Below are 14,458 nucleotides of genomic sequence, written 5' to 3'. Positions count from 1 at the left end.
GTACACTACACTACAGTAAAGTACATTACAGTAAAGTACATTATAGTAAAGTACACTACACTACAGTAAAGTACATTACAGTAAAGTACATTATAGTAAAGTACACTACAGTAAAGTACACTACACTACAGTAAAGTACACTACAGTAAAGTACAGTGATAGAGATAGTAGAAGCACTTTTGGAAGACAGTAAACACCTGTGGCCACTAGGGGGAGTCAATCTCTAAAACGATGATTTAAATAAATTCAGGTCCTATAGAAAATGATTCAGTGCGTCATAAAATCTCTCTTATAGGGACAGCTGAAATCAGGGCATCATTAAATGTCAAAATCTTTTGGGAAATAGTGAAAACTATACAAAATGACAAATGTGTCAAATGTTATGTGAAAAACCTTTTTCATTTAACGTGAATAACTAAGTTATTTTGTCACTAAAAGCAAAAACGTACAGCTTTAAGAAAGTTGAAGGGGATGGGGAATGAAAATCCCCATCATTAAATCTAAACATTCACCACATCCTGTGTTCTGAACTTTGTCTTAGGAAATCTCAATGTCCATTAAAATTAGGAAATCTGTCAATTTCACAGCCAATAAAATCTCGGTTCCACTGAATGCAGTAACTGGAGGAAGAGTTTAGTGAGGTGTAAAAATGGGCGTGTCTAGAAGAAAAGGGCGGACCTGAGGAAGGCTGGAGTTCTCAGACACTAAGTCACTGAGTTGTTACGCCCCCTAGTGAACACTCCAAGCAAATGCAGCTAAATATTTCTGGGGAAGAAGGTGGAGACACCTCTTCGGACAACTCTTCAGTGTGTGTGTGTGTGTGTGTGTGTGTGTGTGTGTGTGTGTGTGTGTGTTATAAGCGTTTATAAACTCCAAGCACAGCTTTGCAGTTGGGGCAGATGTGTTTAGCATCTCTCAGACGGTCGACACAGAACGGGATGAGACAGCAGCCCAGAACACACCTACAGAGAGAGAGAGACAGAGAGAGAGACAGAGACACAGAGAGAGAGACACAGAGAGAGAGAGAGAGACACAGAGAGAGAGACAGAGAGAGAGAGAGAGAGAGAGAGACAGAGACAGAGAGAGAGACAGAGACAGAGACACAAAGAGAGAGACAGAGAGAGAGAGAGAGAGAGAGACAGAGAGACAGAGAGAGAGAGAGACAGAGAGAGAGATGATGATGACATCACCATGCACCAGCAAGAGGGGCACAGCGATATTATATTCTATAGAAATATAAAAACTAAAATAAAACATAAATTAAGTAAAAAAAAAAAGCATAAATGTTGATGAGCACAATAATAAAAATAAAAATGATATAAAAATAAACTAATCAAAGTCTGAAATGAAACTAAAACTGATGTAAATCAAATAAAAATACATTAAATAAACTCAAACTAAATAAAACATTGTGGACAAAGACAAAATAAAAGTCAAATATAAACTAAATTGAATCTATATTTTTATTCATTTAGATCTAATCTATATATAAAAGCATATAAAAATGAAACCAAATAAAAGAAAGAATTAAAAAAAACAATCAAAAATAAAATTAACTGAAAAAAAAACGTTCAAATGAACAAAAATGAAACAGAACTAATAACCTAAAGGGCGGGGCTTACTCCAGTCCAACCCCCTATAACACCATTACATTGTGTGTGTGTGTGTGTGTGTGTGTGTGTGAGTGTGTGTGTGTGTGTGTACCCGCAGAACAGCAGTCCTCCACAGAACAGGTAAGTGAGGAGTCCGGCTGAGAACTCTACCCGAGTGACATCGGTGTGGCGGCAGTTTGGACAGGTCACCTGAACCGGACTGTCCGCTAATGGACCCAGCACTACAAACACACACACACACACACACACACACACACACATACACACACAGACACAGACACACACACCGGTAAATTTGATTTAGCCTAATTCAATTTCATTACAGGAGAAACCATAGCAACACAGTGTGTGTGTGTGTGTGAGGGGTTTTGATCTAAAGAGGCAGCTGGTTCAGACTGAGTGTGTTTACTATTTGTTTGTTTACTATAAACTGTTACATTATCTGGTAAACTAGAAACACACAAGCAACCATATGGGGCATCAAAGCAAACACCTAGCAATCGCCTAGCCACTGTATAGAAGCCAACTGGGACACCATAGCAACAGCATAGCAACCACTTAGACTGCTGTATAGCTACCACATGGGATACTGTAAGCATCAACATAGTGACCGCTTAGAACAGCATCACAAATGCCTAGCAACACCATAGCAACACTACAGTAACCACTTAGAGCACAAAAGCTACTGATTAACAATGTTGTGACCACTTGGAACCACATAGCAACCACCAGGGATATTTTTGTCTTTGATCTTTATTTTTAAAAAAGGTTTTAATGTGTTATGTTAATCTTTTGTTTAATCAATTGTTATTAGCCTGTGAAGAAGCCCCACCACATCCTCTTAGACTGAGGGAGGACTGTCCTACACCCACCCAAACACAGAGAGAGGACAGTTATGCTCTCTGGGACTCCTGGGCACTGACGTATGGCTGTGGCAGCATTGGGCTCAAACCTGCAACCTCATAATGACAGAGCCAAAGCTTAGACCTGTTTCTATCAGACAGAATCCTGGTAAAACTATTGCTGTAATGTCTGCTGTTCCATTAGTGTGTGTGTGTGTGTGTGTGTGTGTGTGTGTGAGAGAGAGAGAGAGAGAGAAAGAGAGAGTCACAAGATGGGTTTTAATGAGATTAGACTCACCCGCCACCTGACCTGCAGCCGCCATTACACTGCAACACACACACACACACACACACACACACATAATGAACACATTCAGCTTCTTTAAGCTGCACCCATTGCTGACACAGATGTGCAAATGTACACACAGCTTGTCTAGTCCCTGTAGAGAAGAAGTACTGCCAATAGAATAGGACTCTCTGGAGCAGATCATCATCATGACCCTATTGGCTCCATGCTGCCTAATAATGCCAGGCGTGGGCTAGAGGGGTATAAAGCCCCCCAGCATTGAGGAGCTGTGGAGCAGTGGAAGAACTGTGTTCTCTGGAGTGATGGTGGAGGAGCTCCATCCAGTACTTTTGGGATAGGATGAGTTTGGAGTTGGGGATGATGAGGATGAGGTGGGGTGGTGATGGTTATCACCATCCCACATCCTGACCTTACTAACGCTCTCAATCAAATCCTCACAGCAATGCTGATCCTCCAGAATCTAGTAGAAAGTCTTCTTCTCTGGACAGTAGAGACAGTTACTCCAACAGAAGCAGGATCAGCTCTTTTTAATACCCTTGATCTCAGAAGAAGCAGTGAATAAGCAGGTGTCCCAATACTTTTGTCCATATGGTGTAAGTCTTGTGGTCATTGGGAGAGCATTTATTAATGTACTTATAGAAATGAGATCTTAAAAAAAAAGGCAGACACGGGTCTTCAGGGTTCTTTAGTAAAGAAAGTGGTTCTCGACAGAACCTTGATAAAAAAACATTCAGTGCAAACCTTTTAAAAGATTTTACAAAAGGTTTTCCACCTATCTGAAGAACCCTTCTGCCCGTTTGAAGAACCATTTGAGCATCCAGACTGTTACACTGCTAATGGTTCTTTACACTGCTAATAGTTCTTTACACTGCTAATGGTTCTTTACACTGCTAATGTTTTTTACACAGCTAATGGTTCTTTGCACAGCTAAGGTTCTTTACACTGATAATGGTTCTTTACACTGCTAATGGTTCTTTACTCTGATAATGGTTCTTTACACTGATAATGGTTCTTTACACTGCTAATGGTTCTTTACTCTGATAATGGTTCTTTACACTGCTAATGGTTCTTTACACTACTAATGGTTCTTTACACAGCTAATGGTTCTTTGCACAGCTAAGGTTCTTTACACTGACAATGGTTCTTTACACTGCTAATGGTTCTTTACTCTGATAATGGTTCTTTACACTGCTAATGGTTCTTTACGCTACTAATTGTTCTTTACACTGCTAATGGTTCTTTACACTGCTAATGGTTCTTTACTCTGATAATGGTTCTTTACACTGCTAATGGTTCTTTACGCTACTAATTGTTCTTTACACTGCTAATGGTTCTTTACACAGCTAATGGTTCTTTACGCTGCTAATGGTTCTTTACACAGCTAATGGTTCTTTGCACAGCTAAGGTTTTTTGCACTGCTAAGGGTTCTTTACACAGCTAATAGTTCTTTACACAGCTAATGGTTCTTTACACTGCTAAGGGTTCTTTACACAGCTAATAGTTCTTTACACTGCAAATGATTCTTTACACTGCTAATGTTTTTTTACACAGCTAATGTTGTATACACTGCTAATTGTTCTTTACACAGCTAATGTTTTTTACACTGATAATGGTTCTTTACACAGTTAATGGTTCTTTACACAGCTAATGGTTCTTTACACTGATACTAGTTCTTTACACTACTAATTGTTCTTTACACTGCTAATGGTTCTTTACACTACTAATGGTTCTTTACGCTGCTAATGGTTCTTTACACAGCTAATGGTTCTTTGCACAGCTAAGGTTTTTTGCACTGCTAAGGGTTCTTTACACAGCTAATAGTTCTTTACACAGCTAATGGTTCTTTACACTGCTAAGGGTTCTTTACACAGCTAATAGTTCTTTACACTGCAAATGATTCTTTACACTGCTAATGTTTTTTTACACAGCTAATGTTGTATACACTGATAATGGTTCTTTACACAGTTAATGGTTTTTACACAGATAATGGTTCTTTACACAGTTAATGGTTCTTTACACAGCTAATGGTTCTTTACACTGATAATAGTTCTTTACACTACTAATTGTTCTTTACACTGCTAATGGTTCTTTACACTACTAATGGTTCTTTACGCTGCTAATGGTTCTTTACACAGCTAATGGTTCTTTGCACAGCTAAGGTTTTTTGCACTGCTAAGGGTTCTTTACACAGCTAATAGTTCTTTACACAGCTAATGGTTCTTTACACTGCTAAGGGTTCTTTACACAGCTAATAGTTCTTTACACTGCAAATGATTCTTTACACTGCTAATGTTTTTTTACACAGCTAATGTTGTATACACTGATAATGGTTCTTTACACAGTTAATGGTTTTTACACAGATAATGGTTCTTTACACAGCTAATGTTTTTTACACAGCTAATGTTTTTTACACAACTAATGGTTCTTTACACAGCTAATGTTTTTTACACAGCTAATGTTTTTTACACTGCTAATGGTTCTTTCCTGGAGATCCGGTGTCAGGATAATAGTCCCCTCCTCAACATCAGCAAGACTAAGAGCTGATAGTGGACTGTAGCATAGAGCCGGACAGGAGCTACCACCCAACTGGATCAACAGAGCTGCAGTGGAAAGTGTGGACAAGTTCAAGTACCTTGGAGTTCACATCTTGAAGGACCAGCCATGGTCATTGCCTAATAAAGAAGGTCCGTCAGCATCTGTAAGACCTCAGACTGCCCTCCAAGGGCAGAAACTTCTACTTCGGCACTATTGAAAGCATCCTAAAGGGGAACAGCACCAAGCAGGACTGACGGGCTCTCCAGATGGTGGTGTGTTCAGCTGAGTGCATCATTCGGACCGAGCTCCCTGACCTGCAGACCATCTACAGTAAGCTGTGCTGGACCTCAGCCATACAACCAACAGACTGTCCTCTCTATTGCACTGTGTCACAAACACAGAGAGGATGAGGAGGAGCTTCTTCCCACAAGCCATTCAGACTGCAGGACTGTTGACTAATTAGTTTATATACGGATATTTCTATTCTGTATTTGTATTTATATGTTATATCTGTTTATATTTTATACTATTTGAATATTTTCTTTATTATACCTTCTGTTCTGTCCTGCTGTTTGACGTAAGCAGACAGTTATCACAGTACTTCACTGCTTTCTATACTGTGTAGAACTCTAAACTTGTTCTCATGGTATATCATGGTTCAGACAGAACCAGTGCCTTTATGAAAGAACCATTGAAGAACCCTTTGAAAGGATGTGGTACTGATGAAATAAATAAAGATCAATCAGCATCAGATAATCAATACACAGTGATAACTATTACTAATACTAATACAGATAGATAATACAGCTATACTCACAGATTCCGGGCTGTGTATAGGAGTGTGTTCTGTAGTCCAGAGCTTCAGTGAGTCTCAGACAGAATTCCAGAGAGACTGACAGGCCACTTCCTGTTAACTGAGAGAGAGGAGGGGAAGGGAAGGGGGAGGGAGCGAGAGACAGAGAGAGAGAGAGACAGAGAGAGAGAGAGAGAAAGAGAGAGAGAGAGAGAGACAGAGAGAGAGAGAGACAGAGAGAGAGAGAGAGAGAGACAGAGACAGAGAGAGAGAGAGAGACAGAGACAGAGAGAGAGAGACAGAGACAGAGAGAGAGAGCAGATCGGATCAGATCAGGAAAATAAATTAGCAGCACATGAGGTTTAAATAAGTTTACTGTGAAAATGTTCAACTCGCAACAACACATCTCTACTTCTTTAGTTTTGGGTGGTGTTTTTGTTGTGTTTGTGTCATGTGGAGTTAAGGGTAGCATTTGCATGGTGGTTTGGGAAGTGTTTAGGATAGTATTTGGGTGGTAGTTTGGGAAGTGTTTAGCGTAGTATTTGGGTGAAGGTCTGGGAAGTGTTTAGGGTAGTATTTGGGTGGTGGTTTGGGCAGTGTTTAGAGTAGCATTTGGGTGGTGGTTTGGGCAGTGTTTAGAGTACTATTTGGGTGAAGGTCTGGGAAGTGTTTAGGGTAGTATTTGGGTGGTGGTTTGGGAAGTGTTTAGAGTAGTATTTGGGTGGTGGTTTGGGCAGTGTTTAGAGTAGTATTTGGGTGAAGGTCTAAGAAGTGTTTAGGGTAGTATTTGGGTGAAGGTCTGGGAAGTGTTTAGCGTAGTATTTGGGTGAAGGTCTGGAAAGTGTTTAGGGTAGTATTTGGGTAGTGGTTTGTTCAGTGTTTAGGGTAGTATTTTGGTGGTGGTTTGGGCAGTGTTTATGGTTGTATTTGGGTGGTGGTTTTGGCAGTGTTTAAGGTCATATTTGGATGACAGTTTATTCAGTGTTTAAGTTAGTATTTGGGTGGTGGTTTGGGCAGTGTTTATGGTTGTATTTGGGTGGCGGTTTGGGCAGTGTTTAGGGTATTATTTGGGTGGTGGTTTGGGCAGTGTTTATGGTTGTATTTGGATGACAGTTTGTTCAGTGTTTATGGTAGTATTTGGGCGATGGTTTGACCAGTGTTTAAGGTAGTATTTGGGTGGAGGTTTGGGCAGTGTTTATGGTTGTATTTGGGTGGTGGTTTTGGCAGTGTTTAAGGTCATATTTGGATGACAGTTTATTCAGTGTTTAAGTTAGTATTTGGGTGGTGGTTTGGGCAGTGTTTATGGTTGTATTTGGGTGGCGGTTTGGGCAGTGTTTAGGGTAGTATGTGGGTGGTGGTTTGGGCAGTGTTTAGAGTAGTATTTGGGTGAGGGTCTGGAAAGTGTTTAGGGTAGTATGTGGGTGGTGGTTTGGGCAGTGTTTAGAGTAGTATTTGGTTGGTGGTTTGGGCAGTGTTTAATGTATTATTTGGTTGAAGGTTTGGGCAGTGTTAATGGTTGTATTTAGGTGGTTGATCGGGCTGTTTTTAGGCTCGTATATGGGCGATGGTTTGGGCAGTGTTTAGGGTAGTACTTGGGTGGTGGTTTGGGCCATGTTTAGGGTCATATTTGGATGACAGGTTGTTCAGTGTTTAGGGTTGTATTTGGATGGTGGATTGGGACATTTTCAGGCTAGTATGTGGGAAATAGTTTGGGCAGTGTTTAGAGTAGCATTTGGGTGGTGGTTTTGGCAGTGTTTAAGGTCATATTTTGATGACAGTTTGTTCAGTGTTTAGGGTAGTATTTGGTGGTGGTTTTGACAGTGCTTATGGTTGTATTTGGGTGTTGGTTTTGACAGTGTTAATGGTAGTATTTGGGTAGTGGTGTGGGCAGTTTTTAGGGTAGTATTTGGGTGGTGGTTTTGGCAGTGTTTAGGGTAGTATTTGGGTGGTGGTTTGGGCAGTGTTTAAGGTCATATTTGGATGACAGTTTGTTCAGTGTTTAGGGTAATATTTTGGTGGTGGTGTGGGCAGTGTTTAGGGTAGTATTTGGGTGGTGGTTTTGGCAGTGTTTAAGGTCATATTTGGATGACAGTTTATTCAGTGTTTAAGTTAGTATTTGGGTGGTGGTTTGGGCAGTGTTTATGGTTGTATTTGGGTGGTGGTTTGGGCAGTGTTTATGGTTGTATTTGGATGACAGTTTGTTCAGTGTTTATGGTAGTATTTGGGCGATGGTTTGACCAGTGTTTAAGGTAGTATTTGGGTGGAGGTTTGGGCAGTGTTTATGGTTGTATTTGGGTGGTGGTTTTGGCAGTGTTTAAGGTCATATTTGGATGACAGTTTATTCAGTGTTTAAGTTAGTATTTGGGTGGTGGTTTGGGCAGTGTTTATGGTTGTATTTGGGTGGCAGTTTGGGCAGTGTTTAGGGTATTATTTGGGTGGTGGTTTGGGCAGTGTTTATGGTTGTATTTGGATGACAGTTTGTTCAGTGTTTATGGTAGTATTTGGGCGATGGTTTGACCAGTGTTTAAGGTAGTATTTGGGTGGAGGTTTGGGCAGTGTTTATGGTTGTATTTGGGTGTCGGTTTGGGCAGTGTTCAGGGTAGTATTTGGGTGGTGGTTTGGGCAGGGTTTATGGTTGTATTTGGATGACAGTTTGTTCAGTGTTTATAGTAGTATTTGGGTGGTGGTTTGGGCAGTGTTTATGGTTGTATTTGGCTGGTGGTTTGGACAGTGTTTAGGGTATTATTTGGTTGAAGGTTTGGGCAGTGTTTACGGTTGTATTTAGATGGTTGATTGGGCTGTTTTTAGGCTAGTATGTGGGCGAAGGTTTGGGTAGTGTTTAGGGTAGTACATGGGTGGTGGTTTGGGCCATGTTTAGGGTAGTATTTGGGTGGTGGATTGGGCCATTTTTAGGCTAGTATGTGGGCGATAGTTTGGGCAGTGTTTAGGGTAGTATTTGGGTGGTGGTTTTGGCAGTGTTTAAGATCATATTTGGACGACAGTTTGTTCAGTGTTTAGGGTAGTATTTGGGTGGTGTTTTGGGCAGTTTTTAGGGTAGGATTTGGGTGTTGGTTTTGGCAGTGTTTAAGGTCATATTTGGGAGACAGTTGGGGCAGTGTTTATGGTTGTATTTAGGTGGTGCTTTGGGCAGTGTTTAGGGTAGCATTTGGTTAGTGGTGGTTTTGGCAGTGTTTATGGTTGTATTTGGGTGGTGTTTTGGGCAGTGTTTATGGTTGTATTTGGGTGGTGGGTTTGACAGTGTTTAAGGTAGTATCTGGGTGAAGGTTTGGGCAGTGTTTAGGGTATTATTTGGGTGGTGGTTTTGGCAGTGTTTATGGTTGTATTTGGGTGGTGGCTTGGGCAGTGTTTAGAGTATTATTTGGGTGAAGGTCTGGGAAGTGTTTAGAGTAGTATTTGGGTGAAGGTCCGGAAAGTGTTTAGGATAGTATTTGGGTTGTGGTTTGGACCATGTTTAGGGTAGTATTTGTGTGGTGGATTGGGCCATTTTTAGGCTAGTATGTGGGTAATAGTTTGGGCAGTGTTTAGGGGAGCATTTGGGTGGTGGTTTTGGCAGTGTTTAACGTCATATTTGGACAACAGTTTGTTCAGTGTTTATGGTAGTATTTGGGTGGTGGTTTTGACAGTGTTTAGGGTAGTATTTGGGTGGTGGTTTGGGCAGTGTTTAGGGTAGTATTTGGGTGGTGGTTTGGGCAGTGTTTATGGTTGTATTTGGCTGGTGGATTGGGCAGTGTTTATGGTATTATTTGGTTGAAGGTTTGGGCAGTGTTTAGAGTATTATTTGGTTGAAGGTTTGGGCAGTGTTTATGGTTGTATTTAGGTGGTTGATTGGGCTGTTTTTAGGCTAGTATGTGGGCGATGGTTTGGGCAGTGTTTAAGGTAGTATTTGGGTGGTGGTTTTGCCCCTAACTGCTAAAGTTGTTGCTTAAGTTGTTGTTTCATGTGTTAACCGAACATGTGTGTACTTGAAATTTTAAAATCCAATTTAAGCGTATGTGGGTGGTGGTTTGGGAAGTGTTAAGATTATTATTTGGGTGAAGGTCTGGGCAGTGTTTAGAAGTATAAACAGACACCATTCTGACTCCCTATTGGTTTATAAGAGATCCATCACACCTGCACACGTCCCGTCACTCTCCAGCGAGCACTATAGTAGTGCACTATAGACCCCTGTGGCGCGGCCTAAGCTTCCGGCCTTTATTTTCCTTCCATTACTTTTACTTTTCTACTTGAAGTCATTCTGAAACCAGTACTTTTACACTTTTACTGGAGTAAAAAGCTTAAAGCTTCAACTTCTACAGAAGTCTTTTAAACCCTGGTATCTCCACTCACTTCTAGCTGAGGAAAGAATGTCAATACATTTCACACCTAGGGGTGCAAAGTTCATGTGTTTTGTGGCTGTTCAGACTATATAGATCAGTCAGGATCAATCTAGATTTGCTGAAAATCAGATCTGGGCCGGCAGTCTGAACACATTCTGATGTATTCTCATGTATTTCATGTATCTCAGTTTTTAGTATATGCATAAATGTACTAGTATATTTGCACCACAGACAAACCTCAGTATGTCTTAATTACAGTTAAGTGCTTTTTACGTAACAGGGTTGTGGAATCGGTCCATTTCCCAGCACTGATTGGTTCTGCTGGATGTTCTTCTGAAGGAGCAGCATCAGTGTTTGAGGTTCAGGGTTCGTCACCTCCATGAACTGAACTCTTCTAATTCAGCTATGAGCAGATATACAGCCTCTATTCTAGGGCACCTTTAAAAAAGGGTTTGGCGCCCCCGTGTGGCTGGTGGTGAATGTTCAAGTTCAACCTTTAAACCCTAAAAGCCTCAAACACCTTAATGCCTTATCCTATAATAGCATGAGGTGCACAGTGTTTCACAGCAGCAGCTGAAGCCTTTATAGCAGCTAAAATAATCTATAATAATAATAATAATAATAATAATAATCTATAATAATAGTCTATAACAGACTGAATAATAGAAGTTCACAGAAAAGTTCAAAACTAAGATCAGTCGGTTTAAATGTAGCAGAAATGTAAAAGCACACAAACACTCAATCAATCAAACCTGTTTAATCAATACAAATCTGTGCAATATGATCCCTGTAAACGAAGCGCCGCAGGACGTCCCGCAGCGATACCTGAATTCTTCAACACTGCTCAGCGGGCCGGTGTAAAAATAGATCCATCTAGAGAGAAAAGTAGAAAACCCACAGTTCAGCAGAAAGTCTGAGAGGTCCGACTGAGGTCTCCAGCCCCGAACATCAACCGAACAACCGCAGAGACAACCAGCTCAGACTGGCCCAGCGGTGGAGAACGTGGTGGAGAACGTGGTGGAGAGCCATGTGTTCTGTGGTTGTCCTTTTTGGCTCGTTGGAGATCTGTTTGTTTGTTTTTCCACCCGTCTTTAAAACAGTGGCTTGGGAGCGGCTCATTACTTTGATCTGAATGTAATTAACTTCATCATTAACTTAGAACCAGGGTTCTCTAACCAGGCCACACAGACCCTCAGAGGATCCAGGGTTTTGCTCCAGGAAAGTTCACAGCATGCAGTTCTGCACACCTCCAACAGGCGGCAGCTCAGTTCCTATCTAACGCAGCATCACCTCCACCCTCCACCCTCCCGATTTCTATGAAGCGATAGTTCAGCAGATAGCGGACCGATGTGGCCCGGAACACAGCCATGCTTTAGTGTCTGAAGCCTGATGTTTAGTTTTACACCAGAGCTACAAGATCATCTACACTAATGTCCAAAAATTTGTGGACACCCCTACTAATGGATCCATTCAGCTTTTTCAGGTCCCAGATGTGTTTTTGCTGACACAGATGTGTTAAATGCACACACAGCTTGTCTAGTCCCTGTAGAGAAGAAGTACTGCCAATAGAATAGGACTCTCTGGAGCAGATCAACATCATGACCCTATTGGCTCCATGCTGCCTAATAATGCCAGACGTGGGCTAGAGGGGTATAAAGCCCCCCAGCATTGAGGAGCTGTGGAGCAGTGGAAGAACTGTGTTCTCTGGAATGATGGTGGAGGAGCTCCATCCAGTACGTTTGGGATGGAGAGTTGGGGATGATGAGGTGGGGTGGTGATCATCATCCAACGTCTTGACCTCACTAACGCTCATCACTGAATGCAATCAAATCCTCACAGCAATGCTCCTCCAGAATCTAGTAGAAAGTCTTCTTCTCTGGACAGTAGAGACAGTTACTCCGACAGAAGCAGGATCAGCTCTTTTAATGCCCTTGACTTCAGAAGAAACAATGAACAAGCAGGTGTCCCAATACTTTTGTCCATATAGTGTATACTACATTTATACACATAATGTATATACGTAATATATAAACATTAAATTAGCAGTTGTGAGGCCAGTGTGGGATGTTTTAGGCCTGCAGTTAGCATTATGCTAACTGGTGGGGTGTGAGCTTACATTGCTTGTTAGCTACATTAGCCTCGTGGCTCCAGTGTAAAACCTCAGACACCATTTCTGGTCTAAAAGGGGTCTACAGGAACAATCCTACAAGAGAACCCTTTTTGGTTCCCTAAAGGACATACAAACAGTTATAGAACCGTCACATAATGTTAAAGTTCTATACTAAAATTAGCCGTGTAGGACCCTTCCTTTCTGAGGCTGTGCACATGTCTGAACTATCGCTTTAAAGGGGAACTCCACCTTAAAATTTTTCTTCAATATTAAACAGTTCAAACGAACAGACTCATCCAGAGCTGTGGTTCTACAGTGGAGGTTCTAGATAACCTCCCCCAGTCAGAGCTGTGGTTCTACAGTGGAGGTTCTAGATAAGCTCCCCCAGTCAGAGCTGTTCTACAGTGGAGGTTCTAGATAATCTCCTCCAGTCAGAGCTGTGGTTCTACAGTGGAGGTGAAGGGAAGCAGACGTCTGAAGCTCTAATAAAAGCTCCTCACAGAAAGTTCTTCACCTAATGGTGATGAAGACGCTGCCTGATGCCTGAGACACGGTTCTACCAGAGTTCTGAGAAGAGTTCGGCTCTAGAACCTGCTTTTAGAACCAGATCATTAAAATGGTGGAGGGATACATGCTGCAGGGTGTAGTGCGGCTACAGAAAGTAGTCCCTAAAGAGAACTGCATTAGTTCAGATTCTCTATTCACTATTTTACCTTCATCATCATCATCATCATCATCATCATCATCCATATAAAACTCAGAAGACTCGTGTAGCTGCACTGGTGGGTTTGGATAGGAGATAAATTATGGGCTGTATCTGTGTTGTTGTAGTCATGGCGACCGACGTCTGCTTCCATTCACCTCCACTGTAGAGAGATCAGAGTGGGTCAGTTTCTCTACAGTGAAGCTCAGGTTCACACCGAAACCTGAACTCTAAATAAACTCTTCTCACAGTCTGAGCTATGGAGGAATTTTGGAAATTTGAGTTCCCCCTCCCTCCCGTTACTGTTGTGTTCTGAGTCCACAGCTGCTCGAACAGCTCGTCTTTTAGCAGGACATTCGACTGGTGTCCCCCGCTCCCTCCGGACTCGTCCCCCGCTGTCAGGAAGCCTCCTCCTTTCCTTTCTTCCTCTCTCCCTCCTCGCTCTCGCGCTCTCTCTCGCTCTCTCTCAGCACCGTCAGCAGCACCTTCAGAAGGGAGTTCTCAGTCAGCAGCTCCTCCGAAGCGTTAGCTAGCTCCTGTAGCCGCCCCACAGCATCCGCCAGCTGCCGGCTCTTCTCGCGGTACAGCGTCTCCAGGCGGCCGCTCTGAGCCTGCAGCTCGGCATTCTGGGACTGCAGCTCGGCGTGGTGGGAGGTCAGGGCGCGAGTGTGGAACGCCATCCGGCGGTTTTCCCGCCACAGAGCGGCGAGCTGCTGAGACAGCCGTTCTCGCGCCTTGCTGCAGAGACAGCACCTCCCCCTGCAGGGCACGCAGCTCTGCCTCCAGCAGGGACTTTGGTCCTGCCCCCTGTCCGTGAGGGGCGTGGTCTGTGTGCTGCAGGATGAATCGCACCAGGTTGGGCAGCGTGATGGGGGAGGAGTCCGGAAACTTCACACTCATCTGCTTCCTGTAAAAGAGAGAGAGAGAGAGAGAGAGACACAGAGAGAGACACAGAGAGAGAGAGAGAGAGAGAGAGACAGAGAGATGATACACAATACATAAATAATATATATGTATATATGTTATAAACATTATTTTACTTATATATATTAAAATAATAAGAAATAAGATATTAATGACATTCACTGATTAATTATTAATGTGCTTAAACTACATCCTGTGATTAATTATGATTATTGTGGCAAAATAAGTGAGTAACTTTGATCAATCACACAAATAAAGCGAGGTAATTATTATTTAACTGTTTAACAATCTCAC

General features: G+C 42.2%; 2 protein-coding genes across 2 annotated transcripts in view; both read right to left on the bottom strand.

Annotated features, from left to right (window-relative positions):
• Positions 1-800: 800 nt before the first annotated feature.
• LOC140536085 (lipopolysaccharide-induced tumor necrosis factor-alpha factor homolog) lies at positions 801-6,139 on the bottom strand. The gene is made up of 4 exons (XM_072657722.1): positions 6,115-6,139; positions 2,754-2,782; positions 1,705-1,834; positions 801-962 (listed from the first exon to the last, which is right to left on the bottom strand). Exons 2-4 carry the CDS (start codon positions 2,776-2,778, stop codon positions 854-856), a joined length of 264 nt encoding a protein of 87 aa, XP_072513823.1. The 5' UTR covers positions 2,779-2,782; positions 6,115-6,139; the 3' UTR covers positions 801-853.
• Positions 6,140-11,169: 5,030 nt separating this feature from the next.
• Positions 11,170-14,458, bottom strand: part of txndc11 (thioredoxin domain containing 11) — a 7,976-nt gene continuing 4,687 nt past the window's right edge. Inside the window, 2 exon segments of the mRNA XM_072657013.1 lie at positions 11,170-13,974; positions 13,976-14,147. Coding sequence (XP_072513114.1) covers positions 13,639-13,974; positions 13,976-14,147 — 508 coding nt within the window. The 3' untranslated portion in view covers positions 11,170-13,638.

Source organism: Salminus brasiliensis, chromosome 15 (assembly GCF_030463535.1).
Source record: "Salminus brasiliensis chromosome 15, fSalBra1.hap2, whole genome shotgun sequence".
Lineage (NCBI taxonomy): Eukaryota > Metazoa > Chordata > Actinopteri > Characiformes > Bryconidae > Salminus > Salminus brasiliensis.
This window is presented reverse-complemented; position numbering and strand designations above follow the sequence as displayed.